The 15,923-nt window shown below is 40.9% G+C and overlaps 1 protein-coding gene across 1 annotated transcript in view; it reads left to right on the top strand.

Moving 5' to 3' along the window:
- Positions 1–543: 543 nt before the first annotated feature.
- Positions 544–15,923, top strand: part of LOC137013807 (E3 ubiquitin-protein ligase HECW1) — a 59,419-nt gene continuing 44,039 nt past the window's right edge. Inside the window, exons 1-4 of the mRNA XM_067377759.1 lie at positions 544–570; positions 4,053–4,344; positions 4,528–4,635; positions 9,521–9,615. Coding sequence (XP_067233860.1) covers positions 544–570; positions 4,053–4,344; positions 4,528–4,635; positions 9,521–9,615 — 522 coding nt within the window. The remainder of the gene's footprint in view (positions 571–4,052; positions 4,345–4,527; positions 4,636–9,520; positions 9,616–15,923) is intronic.

Raw genomic sequence — 15,923 nt, 5'->3', positions numbered from 1 at the left:
AGCATCAAATCAGCATATCAGAATGATTTCTGAAGGATCATGTGACTCTGAAGACTGGAGTAATGATGCTGAAAATTCAGGAATAAATTACACTTTACTATATATTCACATAGAAAACAGCTGATTAGAATAATATTTCACTATTTTACTGTATTTTTGATCAAATAAACACAGAGCAGAAGAGACTTCTTTAATCTTACTGACCCTGATTAACAAAAGGACACCAGAAACGGGTGTAATTCATTAATTTAACATGATATGATTGTTCCTGCATTATTGCTTTAAAATGCTTTGGGTGTTTGCAGATTGATGTGTCTTGTATTTTGATTTTGATTGCATTATTGCATTTTACATATTAATAATAATATCAATGTAAAATATCCGTTTTTGTTTGAAGCTAAAACCCTCTAACAGCACTGAAGGGTCAAGCTTGAGCGTCCAGCGGTCAGTCTGCTGAACTCTGGAGGTTTGCTTTATGCTGTTTCAGTAACTCCTGACCTTCTCCTCAGGATTTGATGTGCTTTGAGTCGGTGGATCATAATAATGCTGCTACACCTGTGTAGTGTGAAGGTCAGTGCTCTTCTTCATGTGACTCCTCCTTCATGACCACCATCATCATCATCATCTTCACCAGCGTTTACTCTTCACGACCAACAAAACTCTCACTTTTACACTCTTATGGGTTTGCTTCATTTCACAGCCTGTAAACTGTCAGTGTCCCAGTGGTGCTTTTTATTGCCTTGTTTCCCTATTGCGTCATTTAGTAATCATCATAAATTAGAAAGTTTAAACAGCCAAAATTCATTCATTGAAATTGGACATTGTTTTACCATGTAAAAAGTACTTTTTTAATCCTTTTAGAGGATCAATTTCTGTGATATTAACTCCACATTTGGATCACATCTTGATTAGACGTGGCTTTGATTTTATAGCAATTTTAGGCTTAAATATATATTTTGTACGGAAAAAAATAGTTCTGTACATTTGCTTTACAGTAAAACTAAACTTTTTTACTTTGTTTTTGGAAGTGCTGCAGTAATCTGTCGAGTATCTTGACTTTAATCATTTTCTCCGTAGGGAAATTGATTTTTAAAGATAACTTATAAATCTTTAAGGACAGCACTACTTTGAGCGAGAGGTTGTTAATCGATGGTATTTGCTTCTGTTGGAGCCGTCAGCCCTCATTATTGCAACTTAGTTTTAAAATAATCATGTTATCATGAAAAACTACATTACCCATGATGCTCTACAGAAAATTCCACCAATCAGTGAGTGAACAAACAGAACACACCGAAAGATCTCATTAGCTCCGCCCACTCCCATGAAGCACTTCGAATGACATAATCGAGTCGATCTTTCTGCGCTTTCAAAATACTTAAATGTTTGAATATATAAGCATATTTTTCAATAAAGTTTTATATTATATATATATATATATATATATATATAATATTTTAAATGAGTACACTTTAAAAAAAAAAAAAAAAAACATTTTAAGATTAAAAGATTTAACTTAAAAAAGTAAGTTACCTGGTTGCCTTAAAATTTTGAATTCATTGAAATTATAAAATTTGATTTAAATCAATAAATGTGATTGGTTTAATAAACAGAAACTCAAAATATCATGTTATACGAACCATATTAATTATCTAAGTTAATTTGACAAAAGAAAAAAAATTTGTGATAAATCATGAAAATAATTTTTTACAGTGTAGTTTTATATTTCTCGATTGTGCAGTTTGCAGTGCTTCATGGGATTGTAGTTCTTTCCCTCACTAAAGCTGTTAAGTTCACAGTCTTTTGTATTTTTGTCAGATTTTCAAATGCTTTTTTGGTGGTTCATGCTGGTTGGTTCATGGCTTATAGCTCTTTAATGAAGACTTTTTGAATTCTCTATGAAAGAAATGAATGGGGAAAAAATACTTCTGGAACCAGCACCGCTGAATCACCAAACATTCATGAACTACAAGCATTCAAGTTCAGATGCTCAGAAAGATTCAGATTCAATCTAGAACTACTGACAAACACCTCATAGATCATTCCTGACTTTAATGGATAATTTCTACATGGATGAAGGAAAATAAAAATGATTTCAATGTTGGTTCAAGCTGGTTTATCCTTACCATGTCTTGGTAAAGCCAGTTTAGTGACTTAAGTTAGTTGAGAAGCTCGGTGAAGACACTGATCATTCCAGCGAGAAAGGAAAAGCTTCAGCAGTCCTGTAGGAAACATTTCCCGAGGAGATAAATGCTGTGTCATTTTGGGCATGTTTTCTTGCTTTCTCTGACACTCCGTTTACTGTGGAAGAGCTCCCAGAGGCATTGCTATTTTAAGGTCTGTGTGTGTGTGTGTGTGTGTGTGTGTGTGTGTGTGTGTGTGTGTGTGTGTGTGTGTGTGGCAGGCGTTCAGAGAGATGCTGGCTGTTTCATTTTATTTCACCATGCTGATAATACCTAATACTTTAGGGCAAAACAGGGAATATTGTGAATCTCCCCTACAAAACGACTGAAGCGTGTCATTGAGCTTGTAGAAGTCTGGCACACATCGTTCTTCAGCGTTCTTGAATTTTTTGTGCCTAAAACTGTAAAGAACATCTCATTGCATATAAAATCAATGCTAAAGCTTAATACCCTCAATCTGTTCACAGTCATTAGAGCAATATTTCCTCTTTATTCAACTTTATTGGTTTTGATGCTGCATGTTCGTCTACATTCACTTCCATCTTCTGGAAAGTGTCATACATTCTGACTAACACTCACACATCTCTGTATGTCCATAAACAATGCATTGCAGATGTAGTTTTAAAAGGCCACTTATGCTGGATATAGCTTGAACACTATTAGATTCAGGACATGTTGACTGGAGTTATCATGTTTTAAAGAGCTCTATTTTTCCCAGTTAGTATATGATAATATTAGAGATACACTGGGGGGAAATATAAGGTAGCCTAAAAATGATAACATCTAAATTAACTGGTTATATTCAAGTCAGAAATATTATTTAATGTAGTTGAATCAACCTAAATACATTAATTTACACCAATAAAATTCACTTTTTTGCGTTGCGTATTCAGACAGTATAGGAGGTTTAGGCACCAAGGCAGAGGGGAATATTTTTAGTAAACAAAAACGTATATTTCAGTCTGTTTCTCACAAAAAGATATCGTATGACTCCACATTTTCCATTCTTAGGCCAATTTCACTGGTGAAGCCAGTCATTTCAATACGAATCCATGCGATCAGGAGTTTCAAGGGTGAAAGATTACTTCATACATCGATATACTACAGATAATGGACTATAAACTTTTTTTGCCCACAAAATTATGTGAGCGCACATTTTACTGTAGATGATTTATTTCCTTAAATTAACATTCATTGAAATTACAAGATTTTAGAAGAAAAAAAATTTTTTCAATTTATTATTATTATTTTTTTCAATTTCAGAATTGGTTAATAAATTCTATATGCTATACGCCTTAAAGAAATATTTGTATTTCTTAATATAATATAAATAATAATTGTTGCATCGACATTTTCAATGCAACAGTTTTATTTCCGGTTTCAAAATACACTTCAGTTGTATTCTAAAAATAAGGCTGATTAATATATATCTTAAAACATATAAACATTATGTTATGTTATGAGTTATAAAGTTGTCTAAACAAATAAAAAACATTTCTTTGGCCAGTTCTCCATGTTTTTCAGCAATAATCAATAAACAGAATGTCATTTTTATGGAAGCTTGTTTCTGCCACGGAATAAAAAACAGATCATTTCACATTTTATCTCACAATTCGGACTTTTTTTCCTGAGAACTGCGAGTTTACATCTGACAATTCAGACTTTATAACTGTGAGTTTATATCTCAAAATTCTGAGATGATTAATAAAAAGTTTTTTTTTTGTTTTTGTTTTTTTTTTGTATTCCGTGTTGGAAACAATCTTCCATATATTTTTTTTAAGTCTTTCACAAGATCAAATGAACTGATCCCAGGAAAAAATAATGAAGCCAGTCAGGTGACTTCCTAAAGTGAGGTTGTGTTGTTTTCTGCAGAACCTGTACCAGAGCAGGTTTCTGGGCCTGGCGGCCATGGCCTCGCCGTCACGGAGCTCTCAGAACCGGCGCCGGTGTAAGGATGGGCCTCGGTTCGGCTTCTCTCACCCCAGCGAAGCTCTGGCTCTGCCACGGTCCACCAGCGACACGGATCTGGTGTCCTTACAGAGCCGCTCCACCCTGACCGTCAGCACCTCCCTCTACTGCATCGGCCAATCAGAGGACATCGTCATCTGCTGGGACGTCCGAGAGGAAGTGGACGCTGGCGACTGGATCGGCATGTACCTTATTGGTGAGAATACATCATTCCACTTGATTAATAGGGTTTGTCTATTGTGAAATAGTATTAGAATTTAAACAGCTGTGAATAGATTGTGAAATGTCATATATTCCTGTGATCAAAGCAATGGATTCACACACAATAGCACAACAAACGGCCTTCTGCAGTTACGTTTTCTTTCTTGTTGCATTACAGATGAGGTTCTGTCAGAAAACTTTCTGGACTACAAGAGCCGTGGGGTGAGCGGCTCCCACAAAGGCCAGATCGTGTGGAGAATCGATGCCAGCTTGTGCTTTATGGAGGGTGAGTATTCCTCTTGGGTCTCTTCACGTTTCGTTCAGACTCTTTCTGTCTCTTTTATTAATGCACCCCTATACAACCCTCATTTTGGCAAGTGGAGCGTAAATGACATTCCCAGAATAAAAAGGTTGCTGCTCATAAGTCATTCTGAATAGACACATAACCAACATATGTATATATACACACACATACATACAGGTGCTGGTCATATAATTAGAAAAAAAAATGATTTATTTTACTAATTCCATTCAAAAAGTGAAACTTGTATATTATATTCATTCATTACACACAGACTGATATATTTCAAATGTTTATTTCTTTTAATTTTGATGATTATAACTGACAACTAAGGAAAATCCCAAATTCAGTATCTCAGAAAATGAGAATATTAGACCAATACAAAGAAAGGATTTTTAGAAATCTTGGCCAACTGAAAAGTATGAACATGAAAAGTATGAGCATGTACAGCACTCAATACTTCATTGGGGCTCCTTTTGCCTGAATTACTGCAGCAATGCGGCGTGGCATGGAGTCGATCAGTCTGTGGCACTGCTCAGGTGTTATGAGAGCCCAGGTTGCTCTGATAGTGGCCTTCAGCTCTTCTGCATTGTTGGGTCTGGCATATCGCATCTTCCTCTTCACAATACCCCATAGATTTTCTGTGGGGTTAAGGTCAGGTGAGTTTGCTGGCCAATTAAGAACAGGGATACCATGGTCCTTAAACCAGGTACTGGTAGCTTTGGCACTGTGTGCAGGTGCCAAGTCCTGTGTGAAAATGAAATCTGCATCTCCATAAAGTTGGTCAGCAGCAGGAAGCATGAAGTGCTCTAAAACTTCCTGGTATACGGCTGCGTTGACCTTGGACCTCAGAAAACACAGTGGACCAACACCAGGAGATGACATGGCACCCCAAACCATCACTGACTGTGGAAACTTTACACTGGATTGTGTGCCTCTCCTCTCTTCCTCAAGACTCTGGGACCCTGATTTCCAAAGGAAATGAAAAATTGACTTTCATCAGAGAACATAACTTTAGACCACTCAGCAGCAGTCCAGTCCTTTTTGTCTTTAGCCCAGGCGAGACGCTTCTGACGCTGTCTGTTGTTCAAGAGTGGCTTGACACAAGGAATGCGACAGCTGAAACCCATGTCTTGCATACGTCTGTGCGTGGTGGTTCTTGAAGCACTGACTCCAGCTGCAGTCCACTCTTTGTGAATCTCCCCCACATTTTTGAATGGGTTTTGTTTCACAATCCTCTCCAGGGTGTGGTTATCCCTATTGCTTGTACACTTTTTTCTACCACATCTTTTCCTTCCCTTCGCCTCTCTATTAATGTGCTTGGACACAGAGCTCTGTGAACAGACAGCCTCTTTTGCAATGATCTTTTGTGTCTTGCCCTCCTTGTGCAAGGTGTCAATGGTCATCTTTTGGACAATTGTCAAGTCAGCAGTCTTCCCCATGATTGTGTAGCCTACAGAACTAGGCTGAGAGACCATTTAAAGGCCTTTGCAGGTGTTTTGAGTTAATTAGCTGATTAGAGTGTGGCACAAGGGGTCTTCAATATTGAACATTTTCACAATATTCTAATTTTCTGAGATGCTGAATTTGGGATTTTCCATAGTTGTCAGTTATAATCATCAAAATGAAAAGAAATAAACATTTGAAATATATCAGTCTGTGTGTAATGAATGAATATAATATACAAGTTTCACTTTTTGAATGGAATTAGAGAAATAAATCAACTTTTTGATGATATTCTAATTATATGACCAGCACCTGTATACATACTAAAATAAAAATATATTGTAATATACCCTGTAAGCTTCCTTGCAATCTATTCTCTAATGTCTCTTTCGACAAACTCTTTCACACCTCTGCCGGTCTGAGACCTAATCTTCATTATTATTTTGTTTTTATTCAGCCCGTATTAGCCTTTATTCTCACATTTAATTGCTTTCCCATCCACACCGCTTTGATCCCAATATACATCAGTCGTTCTAGAAAACAAAACGAAACATTTCAGAAAATACATAATGAAATCAGCAGGTGCATTAGAGCTACAATCAACATCAAGCTATATAACAAAATGTATGTGATTAATTTATTTAACCTTTATTTTACCAGGCAAATTATTAAGAACATGTTCTTATTTTCAATAAAAGCCTGGCAGGAGAACAAACATCTCCTGAAATACTATGCTTTTACTTTAAACCACCAGCGAGTGTTTGTAATAACCTCCGATCATGATCTAATTTGGATTTTGGTCATATAATGTTTTAGCCTTTTAGCCTTTTATAAGCAGCTAATCACCACACCTGCTTAGCATTTATAATGTAAACATCAGTTATTAATATAAAAAATACCCCAAATTGCATAAAAATCACACACAAATCATATACTATCATAATGTTGTGTTTATTAGCTTCTTGTTTCACGTGTAGAAATGTTTCTTTGGGTTTATTCTTCACGGAGCTCAGAACAGAGTTGTGGACAGCACATCATGGTCACGTAAGATGATTGACAGCTCTAGATTGAATGAGCGCTCGGTGAGGTCATAACTCATGCAAAACAGATAGTGCTGTTTACACTGTTTCAGATCGCATAATTCAGTGAGAAATGAATAGAAATTATATTCTGTATGACAAAATATTTTGCCATCATGTGACAATAAATCAATATTTCTCCAAATATGCACACTTTTGGACTAAAAGCACTATCCTACGCTGTTCAGTGATGCTGTGTGAACAAATAAACCGCAGCAGACGTGACTGAACATGAGTGCATGTTTTTGTTCTATTCAAAATGTCATTACCTGACATGGATCTGAGTTTTATCATAAACAGTGGTGGAATATCGAAGCTGGAGTCTTAAATCTTTCTAACGATACACGCTTTGTCCCGATCAAGTAAGAGTGTGATGATTTAACCTGCAGTGAACAACAATAATCGGCGATACGGTGCAGGTTAAAGAGTTAATGCACCCTTAACAGGCAGCATCAGGGTTTGAATTGCACTTATTTCTCTGCATGCCACTGATGCTGGCCACAGCCACAGAGTCAGTAGGGACGTCAGGTGGACTTCATCATCTCCAGGATTAAAACAGTTTCAGATGTCACCGTATTTCAGATATTTCTCAGCGTCTGCACTTTTTCAAGACCGTCTTCTGCTTTGATCGGGGAATGTGTCTTCACCTCGACTCACACATGCTGTTTGACTGTCAAATCTACAGCGTGGTTATGTAAATCTGTTTTCTCCGTCCATGCATCTCTTTCTATATCTCAAACCAACCAGATTCAGATTTTCAGCTTTTGAAGTTCCTCGCCATCTGCAGCGCTGCTTCTTCCATGAGCGACCCGTCTGTCTCATAATATGTTTCCTTTCATGCAGCTGTGCCATAAAATGAGATTGTGCCATACACTGTTCATCTAGCTTTAGATTTCAACTCCTTCAACTGAACGTGTGATGAGTCTAGTGTTTATATGATGTTTGAATGAGGTGAAACTATGTACAAATATTTAAATGAATCATTTTACAATGCACTTATTGTGTACATACACTTTTTTACATTGTACTTACATTTTTTTATACCTTAACCCACCTTTAAACCTACCTACACCACCAAACCTGTCCTGACCTCAATAACAGCACGTTTTGCAACACAACATCAACACAATAAGTACCGAACAATTATTTCATTTAATGTAAGTACATAGTAGTTAAAGACACTGAATATAAAGTGTGACCCAATTATCATAAAAAACAATCATATTTACATAATATTGTACATCATAGACTTGCTGAATTCTAACAAGATGATTCAAACTTAATCTCTAGTGAATGACATGAATTTTAATTAAACTTGTTAAACTTATATATTATTTACAATATTCTAAATCTTTTATTAATCTTAGTTTATCTCAGTTCATGTTAATTTCAACATTTACTAATTACATTATTAAAATCAAATGTTGTATTTTTATGAACCGATATTTACAATAATTAACAAATGTATTGCTCATTGTTAGTAAATGCATTAACAAACATTAACTAATACAGCCTTATTGATTAATAATTAATGTATTTTTTGTGCTATCTAGCCATGATATTTTGCTATAATACAATACCATTCTGACATTTTAGGAATGTGCCTTGAATGATCAAATAATTTTTGGGCCACTTAATGTCAAGCTGTATTATCTGCGTGGGTGCAAATAGAAACAGTTAGGAAAGAAATTGCTCTACATTATTCAGGTGCATCAAGCTAGGTGTTGGACAGTCATGGAAACTCCATTTTACAAGGCGTAGGAACTAAATAATTAGCTCAGCCAGCTCACCTGGAGAAACACAGTCTCTCTCACACACACACACACACACACACACACACACACACACACACACACACACACACACACACACACACACACAAGCCTCTGACAGCGCATTACTCCACTGGAGTCATCATACTCTATCTGACAATAGCAATTGTAACATATCTCTATGCATTATGTTTTGCTACTATATGTCACACACACTGCAGGGTGCCTTGAAAAATGAAACTGAAATATGAAATACACCATGGGATACCTGTCATGTAATTCTGTTAATCCACTTTAGCAAGCTATCCGCTTTCATTACACGGATCTGAGTATGATATATTTATCCAAACTTTTCCTGAACAGATTCCATGCTGCTTCCATAGTTGTTTGGATGGTGATGGTACTATGACTGTTTGTGTCATGGTTATACCATGGTATTTTTTGAAGCATCTTGGAGTACCGTTGAAATACCATAGTATAAATATGATAATTTTTTTGTACTAAGGTACACTAGCGTTCAAGTGTGGGCAATGTCCCGACCTTCATGTCATTGTGTTTCTGTCTCTCACACAGCTGAGACGAAGGTTTGCTTCAAATATTATCATGGTTCGAGTGGAGCACTCAGAGCTACAACACCTAGTGTGACAGTGAGGAACCCCTCATCCTCTGTGAGTAACACACACACACACACACACACACACACATTATTGTACATCTATCTTTGTGAAGACATTCATTGACACAATGCAATCTCTAGTTCTTTACCCTAACCCTACCCATCACAACTAAGTGCCTGACCTGAACCCTTACTCTAAACCTCCCTTTGTCATGGGTCGGTTGCAGCAGAGATGAAACTGGATCTAAGTGCAGCAATCTTTATTCAGAAACAAACTCAAATCTTCACATAACACCCAAGAACAGGAACAAAACAACACAACGTAGAACTGACTATGAACTGAAAGACACACAGGTCTTAAATAGACAAATCAAAGAATAGTGAAACACCTGTGACCCTTAATCAAACCATGGGTAACCTAGGAGACTATAGTAGGAGGAAAACAACTCCACACTCACTAAAGCATGGGCTGAATATTTATTTACCAACCAATGTTTGTACTTAGGTAGGACAGGGAGCCTCCTGGGCGGTACCGGTGATACAGGAAGCCGAGGTGGCGCCGGTAATTCAGGGACCCAGGGAGGATTGGCCTCTATGGCCTTCCCTCGGGAGCTTGGCTCGGCCACTATGGCCAGGGAAATATAGCAACAACAAAAAAAAAAACTTGGGAAAAGCTATGGGGTTGTGAACCGGAGCAATCTCTGGAGCAGGATTCACTGGACTCTGGTCAGGAGCTGGAGCCGTCACCGGACTCTGGTCAGGGGCTGGAGCCGTCACTGGACTCTGGTCAGGGCTGGAGCCGTCACCGGACTCTGGTCAGGAGCTGGAGCCGTCACTGGACTCTGGTCAGGAGCTGGAGCCGTCACTGGACTCTGGTCAGGGCTGGAGCCGTCACCGGACTCTGGTTAGGGGATGGAGCCTTCACTGGACTCTGGTTAGGGGATGGAGCCTTCACTGGACTCTGGTCAGGGCTGGAGCCTTCACTGGACTCTGGTTAGGGGATGGAGCCTTCACTGGACTCTGGTCAGGAGCTGGAGCCGTCACCGGACTCTGGTCAGGAGCTGGAGCCGTCACCGGACTCTGGTCAGGGGCTGGAGCCTTCACTGGATTCTGGTTAGAGGATGGAGCCTTCACTGGACTCTGGTTAGGGGCTGGAGCCTTCACTGGACTCTGGTTAGGGGATGGAGCCTTCACTGGACTTTGGTCAGGGGATGGAGCCTTCACTGGACTCTGGTTAGGGGCTGGAGCCTTCACTGGACTCTGGTTAGGGGATGGAGCCTTCACTGGACTTTGGTCAGGGGATGGAGCCTTCACTGGACTCTGGTCAGGAGCTGGAGCCTTCACTGGACTCTGGTTAGGGGATGGAGCCTTCACTGGACTCTGGTTAGGGGATGGAGCCTTCACTGGACTCTGGTTAGGGGATGGAGCCTTCACTGGACTCTGGTCAGGGGATGGAGCCTTCACTGGACTCTGGTTAGGGGATGGAGCCTTCACTGGACTTTGGTCAGGGGATGGAGCCTTCACTGGACTCTGGTCAGGAGCTGGAGCCTTCACTGGACTCTGGTTAGGGGATGGAGCCTTCACTGGACTCTGGTTAGGGGATGGAGCCTTCACTGGACTCTGGTTAGGGGATGGAGCCTTCACTGGACTCTGGTTAGGGGATGGAGCCTTCACTGGACTCTGGTTAGGGGATGGAGCCTTCACTGGACTTTGGTCAGGGCTGGAGCCTTCACTGGACTCTGGTCAGGGCTGGAGCCTTCACTGGACTCTGGTTAGGGGATGGAGCCTTCACTGGACTCTGGTTAGGGGCTGGAGCCTTCACTGGACTCTGGTTAGGGGATGGAGCCTTCACTGGACTCTGGTTAGGGGATGGAGCCTTCACTGGACTCTGGTTAGGGGATGGAGCCTTCACTGGACTCTGGTCAGGGCTGGAGCCTTCACTGGACTCTGGTTAGGGGCTGGAGCCTTCACTGGACTCTGGTTAGGGGATGGAGCCTTCACTGGACTCTGGTTAGGGGATGGAGCCTTCACTGGACTCTGGTCAGGGGATGGAGCCTTCACTGGACTCTGGTTAGGGGATGGAGCCTTCACTGGACTCTGGTTAGGGGATGGAGCCTTCACTGGACTCTGGTTAGGGGATGGAGCCTTCACTGGACTCTGGTCAGGGCTGGAGCCTTCACTGGACTCTGGTTAGGGGATGGAGCCTTCACTGGACTCTGGTTAGGGGATGGAGCCTTCACTGGACTCTGGTTAGGGGATGGAGCCTTCACTGGACTCTGGTCAGGGCTGGAGCCTTCACTGGACTCTGGTCAGGGCTGGAGCCTTCACTGGACTCTGGTCAGGGCTGGAGCCTTCACTGGACTCTGGTTAGGGGATGGAGCCTTCACTGGACTCTGGTCAGGGGATGGAGCCTTCACTGGACTCTGGTCAGGGCTGGAGCCTTCACTGGACTCTGGTCAGGGCTGGAGCCTTCACTGGACTCTGGTTAGGGGATGGAGCCTTCACTGGACTCTGGTTAGGGGATGGAGCCTTCACTGGACTCTGGTCAGGGGCTGGAGCCTACACTGGACTCTGGTTAGGGGATGGAGCCTTCACTGGACTCTGGTCAGGGGCTGGAGCCTTCACTGGACTCTGGTTAGGGGATGGAGCCTTCACTGGACTCTGATTAGGGGATGGAGCCTTCACTGGACTCTGGTTAGGGGATGGAGCCTTCACTGGACTCTGGTTAGGGGATGGAGCCTTCACTGGACTCTGGTTAGGGGATGGAGCCTTCACTGGACCCTGGTTAGGGGATGGAGCCTTCACTGGACTCTGGTTAGGGGATGGAGCCTTCACTGGACTCTGGTTAGGGGATGGAGCCTTCACTGGACTCTGGTTAGGGGATGGAGCCTTCACTGGACCCTGGTTAGGGGATGGAGCCTTCACTGGACTCTGGTTAGGGGATGGAGCCTTCACTGGACTCTGGTTAGGGGATGGAGCCTTCACTGGACTCTGGTTAGGGGATGGAGCCTTCACTGGACTCTGGTCAGGGGCTGGAGCCTACACTGGACTCTGGTTAGGGGATGGAGCCTTCACTGGACTCTGGTTAGGGGATGGAGCCTTCACTGGACTCTGGTCAGGGGATGGAGCCTTCACTGGACTCTGGTTAGGGGATGGAGCCTTCACTGGACCCTGGTTAGGGGATGGAGCCTTCACTGGACTCTGGTCAGGGGCTGGAGCCTACACTGGACTCTGGTTAGGGGCTGGAGCCTTCACTGGACTCTGGTCAGGGCTGGAGCCTTCACTGGACTCTGGTCAGGGGTTGGAGCCGTCACTGGAAGGGACTCCATAAAGGAATAGACTTTGGCTGAGCTCTGGTGTTTATACCGGCTTGGTGTTGAGTGATGAATACTGTCATCTCAAAGAGGATTGGGTACTGGAGGAAATCTGCTCTTTAGTCTCGTTGATCTACAGCTCACAGATCTCACTGACAGTGTAACGAGATTGCAATCCACTCCAGAATAAGTCCATTAGGCCCTGATCATCCCAGGATGTTAGATGACAAAATTCTACAAATTCCTCTACATATAATTCAGTGTCACGGCCATGCTGATAGATGGAGCACAATTTTTTTTTCTGCTGAATCCATCTTCACTGCTGCTAGATCAATTGATGAATGAAATTAATAGAAAGTTTGAAAGAACAGCTTTTATTTGAAAACAGAATCTTTTGTAACATTATAAAGGTCTTTAATGTCACTTCTGATAAATTTAATGCATCCTTGATGAATACAAGTATAGATTTCTTTAAAACAAATCTTATTGGCCTCAGATTTCTGAAATCTAATATACATGTAAATAAATTAATTAATTAATAAGTGGTTTTATTACTGTAGGTTTGACATGTATATTATATATGGCTGAATTAACCACTTGAAATTAGAGTGAAAGTACTTTTTATGTGTTAGATCCAAGGGGATCAGATTGGCTAGTTAACTCTTGCTCATAAACGCTTAGTAATCTTCTTAAAGACATAATAAAGACTAATATTTCATTATACTATACAGAGGTTTTAACAGTTCCCAGAGGGCTCTTAAAAGCATGAAATGGACTTTCAGCCTATTTTTCCCCATCATTTTTTTTTTCCTTTTTGTGTGTGTGTTTCCAGAATAGTTAGTCACATGGCAGTTGCAGCTCAGCTGATGAACAAAGAATGTCACATAGAAAGTGATGCAACTGGAACTACTGGATGATAATTGGTGCTTTTGTAGCACTTTTGTCCATTCATAGCCAGTTATAGTGGTTTGCCCTTCTCTCTGCAGTAATAATGAGATTAAGATGTTGAATGGATTAAAGGTCATTCCACCCAAGTACAAGAGACAGTCATTAAGCAATAAGCTCTTTGCATTTGATGAAATACCTCTATGACCTTACACCTTGCGCACCGATCGATGAGACACAATGTGCATTTGTTTATAGAGATCCCGTCTCTTTATTTTTCCTCTGAGCTGTTAATAATCACAACTTTCAGCACAAACACCCCTAAATAACCCTTTGTTAGCACTAAGCCAGAGCGAGAGATTGAGTTTCCGCAGCCCCGCTGTCTTTGTGCTGGCGTGGTCTCCAGAAACGCTGAGAGCCAGAAAACTTGATCTCAACACCAATGCCCTTTCTCGGGGCGTTCAGTTTAAAAATAACCTCGGCGGAAGCAGGGGCGGAAAAGCCTCGGATCAGGTACGGCGTATGGGTTTCGCTGGATAGTGAAGAAGACCTGCGGACACACTGATGGATGGCAAAATGAGACTGACTCGTCATTACGGACCTGCTCCGTTCACCAGGGCTCTGCTTCTGAATCGAGCGCAGCTCGGACTGATGTCACCCAGCCGGACCGCGAGGAGGAAGAGGGTGGATGCGCTCACCTGGATACCTGGATGGGTGAAGGTACTTGCTGTCGTTCCATTCGGGTTGAACTCTTATGACAGAAGGGTAGAGAACTTCTAGAGCTGCGAATAGGGTTGGTTTACTGTAATTTTGTGATTTATGAATGTTGTTCTTCACATAATGGCATTGCTGGCAGCACTTTGATTCATTTCACACGATTACAAGTGAAATGCTGCAGTCGAGCTGTATCCTGTGTGTTTGCTCGGCATTCGTTTTTGCCTCGTTTTCTGCATATTTGCATATATTCAGCAGTTTTATCCATGAATGCTTTTAATTGGTCAGCACTCAAATTTAGACCTCTTAACACCTGCAGGCATTTGCAGCAAACTCATTACATTTGGACAATCCTTATGCACAAGCATTATTACGGGTTTTTCTTTTATTGTAAGTAAGTCTTGATCCTCACTATAAAAGATGTGTTATTATATATCAATTTATTTTTATATATATTTATTTAACAGTAAGTAACTTATAAACAGAGGTTGTTTAACAATTTTATACGAAGTCTTAAAGCATTCTTCTCTAAGATAATGGCAATGCATGCAATAACACATAGTGCAGTCTGAGTCACAAACGAATGTAATCATTTAAGAAGACTCATCATTTGATTTCTTACTCAAGATCACGGGACGGTTGCACCAGCTGTGCATAAGTTACAACTTAGCCTAGTTTTGATGTAACTTATGCACTTCTAAATATGTCTGCGTTGCACCATTAAAACTGAAGTGTATGTGAACACAACGCAGACGTGCAGTTTTGTGTTTCTGCGGGTGATCCGCTCATTGACCTTTTAACAGTCGGAGAGAGACCTTTTTAAGAAAGGGTGTCTTTTCTGCATCTCGTCTCCAGAGCTGAGAACAGGACGGGTCGGCTATAGCAGATATATGTGGGGTTGGTGACTTTGTCCTTGAGTATCAAATGTCTTTGTTGATGTGGTCAGCAGAAAGACAGTGTTCCTCTGCTGGGGATTCAGAGCTGCTGGAAGTTAAAAGAGAGCTTTGATTTTGTGTTTGTTTTTGAAACGTGTGGCACAGAAAGAGAGCTGTGTGGTTCAGTCAGACATGATGGATGGTTGAGCGCTTTCTAAATAGTTTGTTTTGTGCATAGTGTGTAATTTTAGAGTAATGCAATTTGTGTGAGGCAAGTGAAAAAGAAGCCGTTTGGGATTCTGAATAAAAATAGCTTCTGTGGGCATGTTTTTTTTTAAGTGTTTTTCCTTTTTTTTTAGAAGCTGCTGTGTAAGTGAATGTGTGCATTCGTAAAACTATACATTAAAGGGTTAGTTCACCCAAAAATGAAAATAATGTAATTTATTACTCACCCTCATGTCGTTTCACACCGTAAGACCTTTGTTCATCACACAAATTGAGATATTTTTGATGAAATCCGATGGCTCATTTCCTCTCTCAAGATCCAATAATGTACTAAAAACATATTTAAA

The sequence above is a fragment of the Chanodichthys erythropterus genome, chromosome 23 (assembly GCF_024489055.1).
Source record: "Chanodichthys erythropterus isolate Z2021 chromosome 23, ASM2448905v1, whole genome shotgun sequence".
Classification (NCBI taxonomy): domain Eukaryota; kingdom Metazoa; phylum Chordata; class Actinopteri; order Cypriniformes; family Xenocyprididae; genus Chanodichthys; species Chanodichthys erythropterus.
This window is presented reverse-complemented; position numbering and strand designations above follow the sequence as displayed.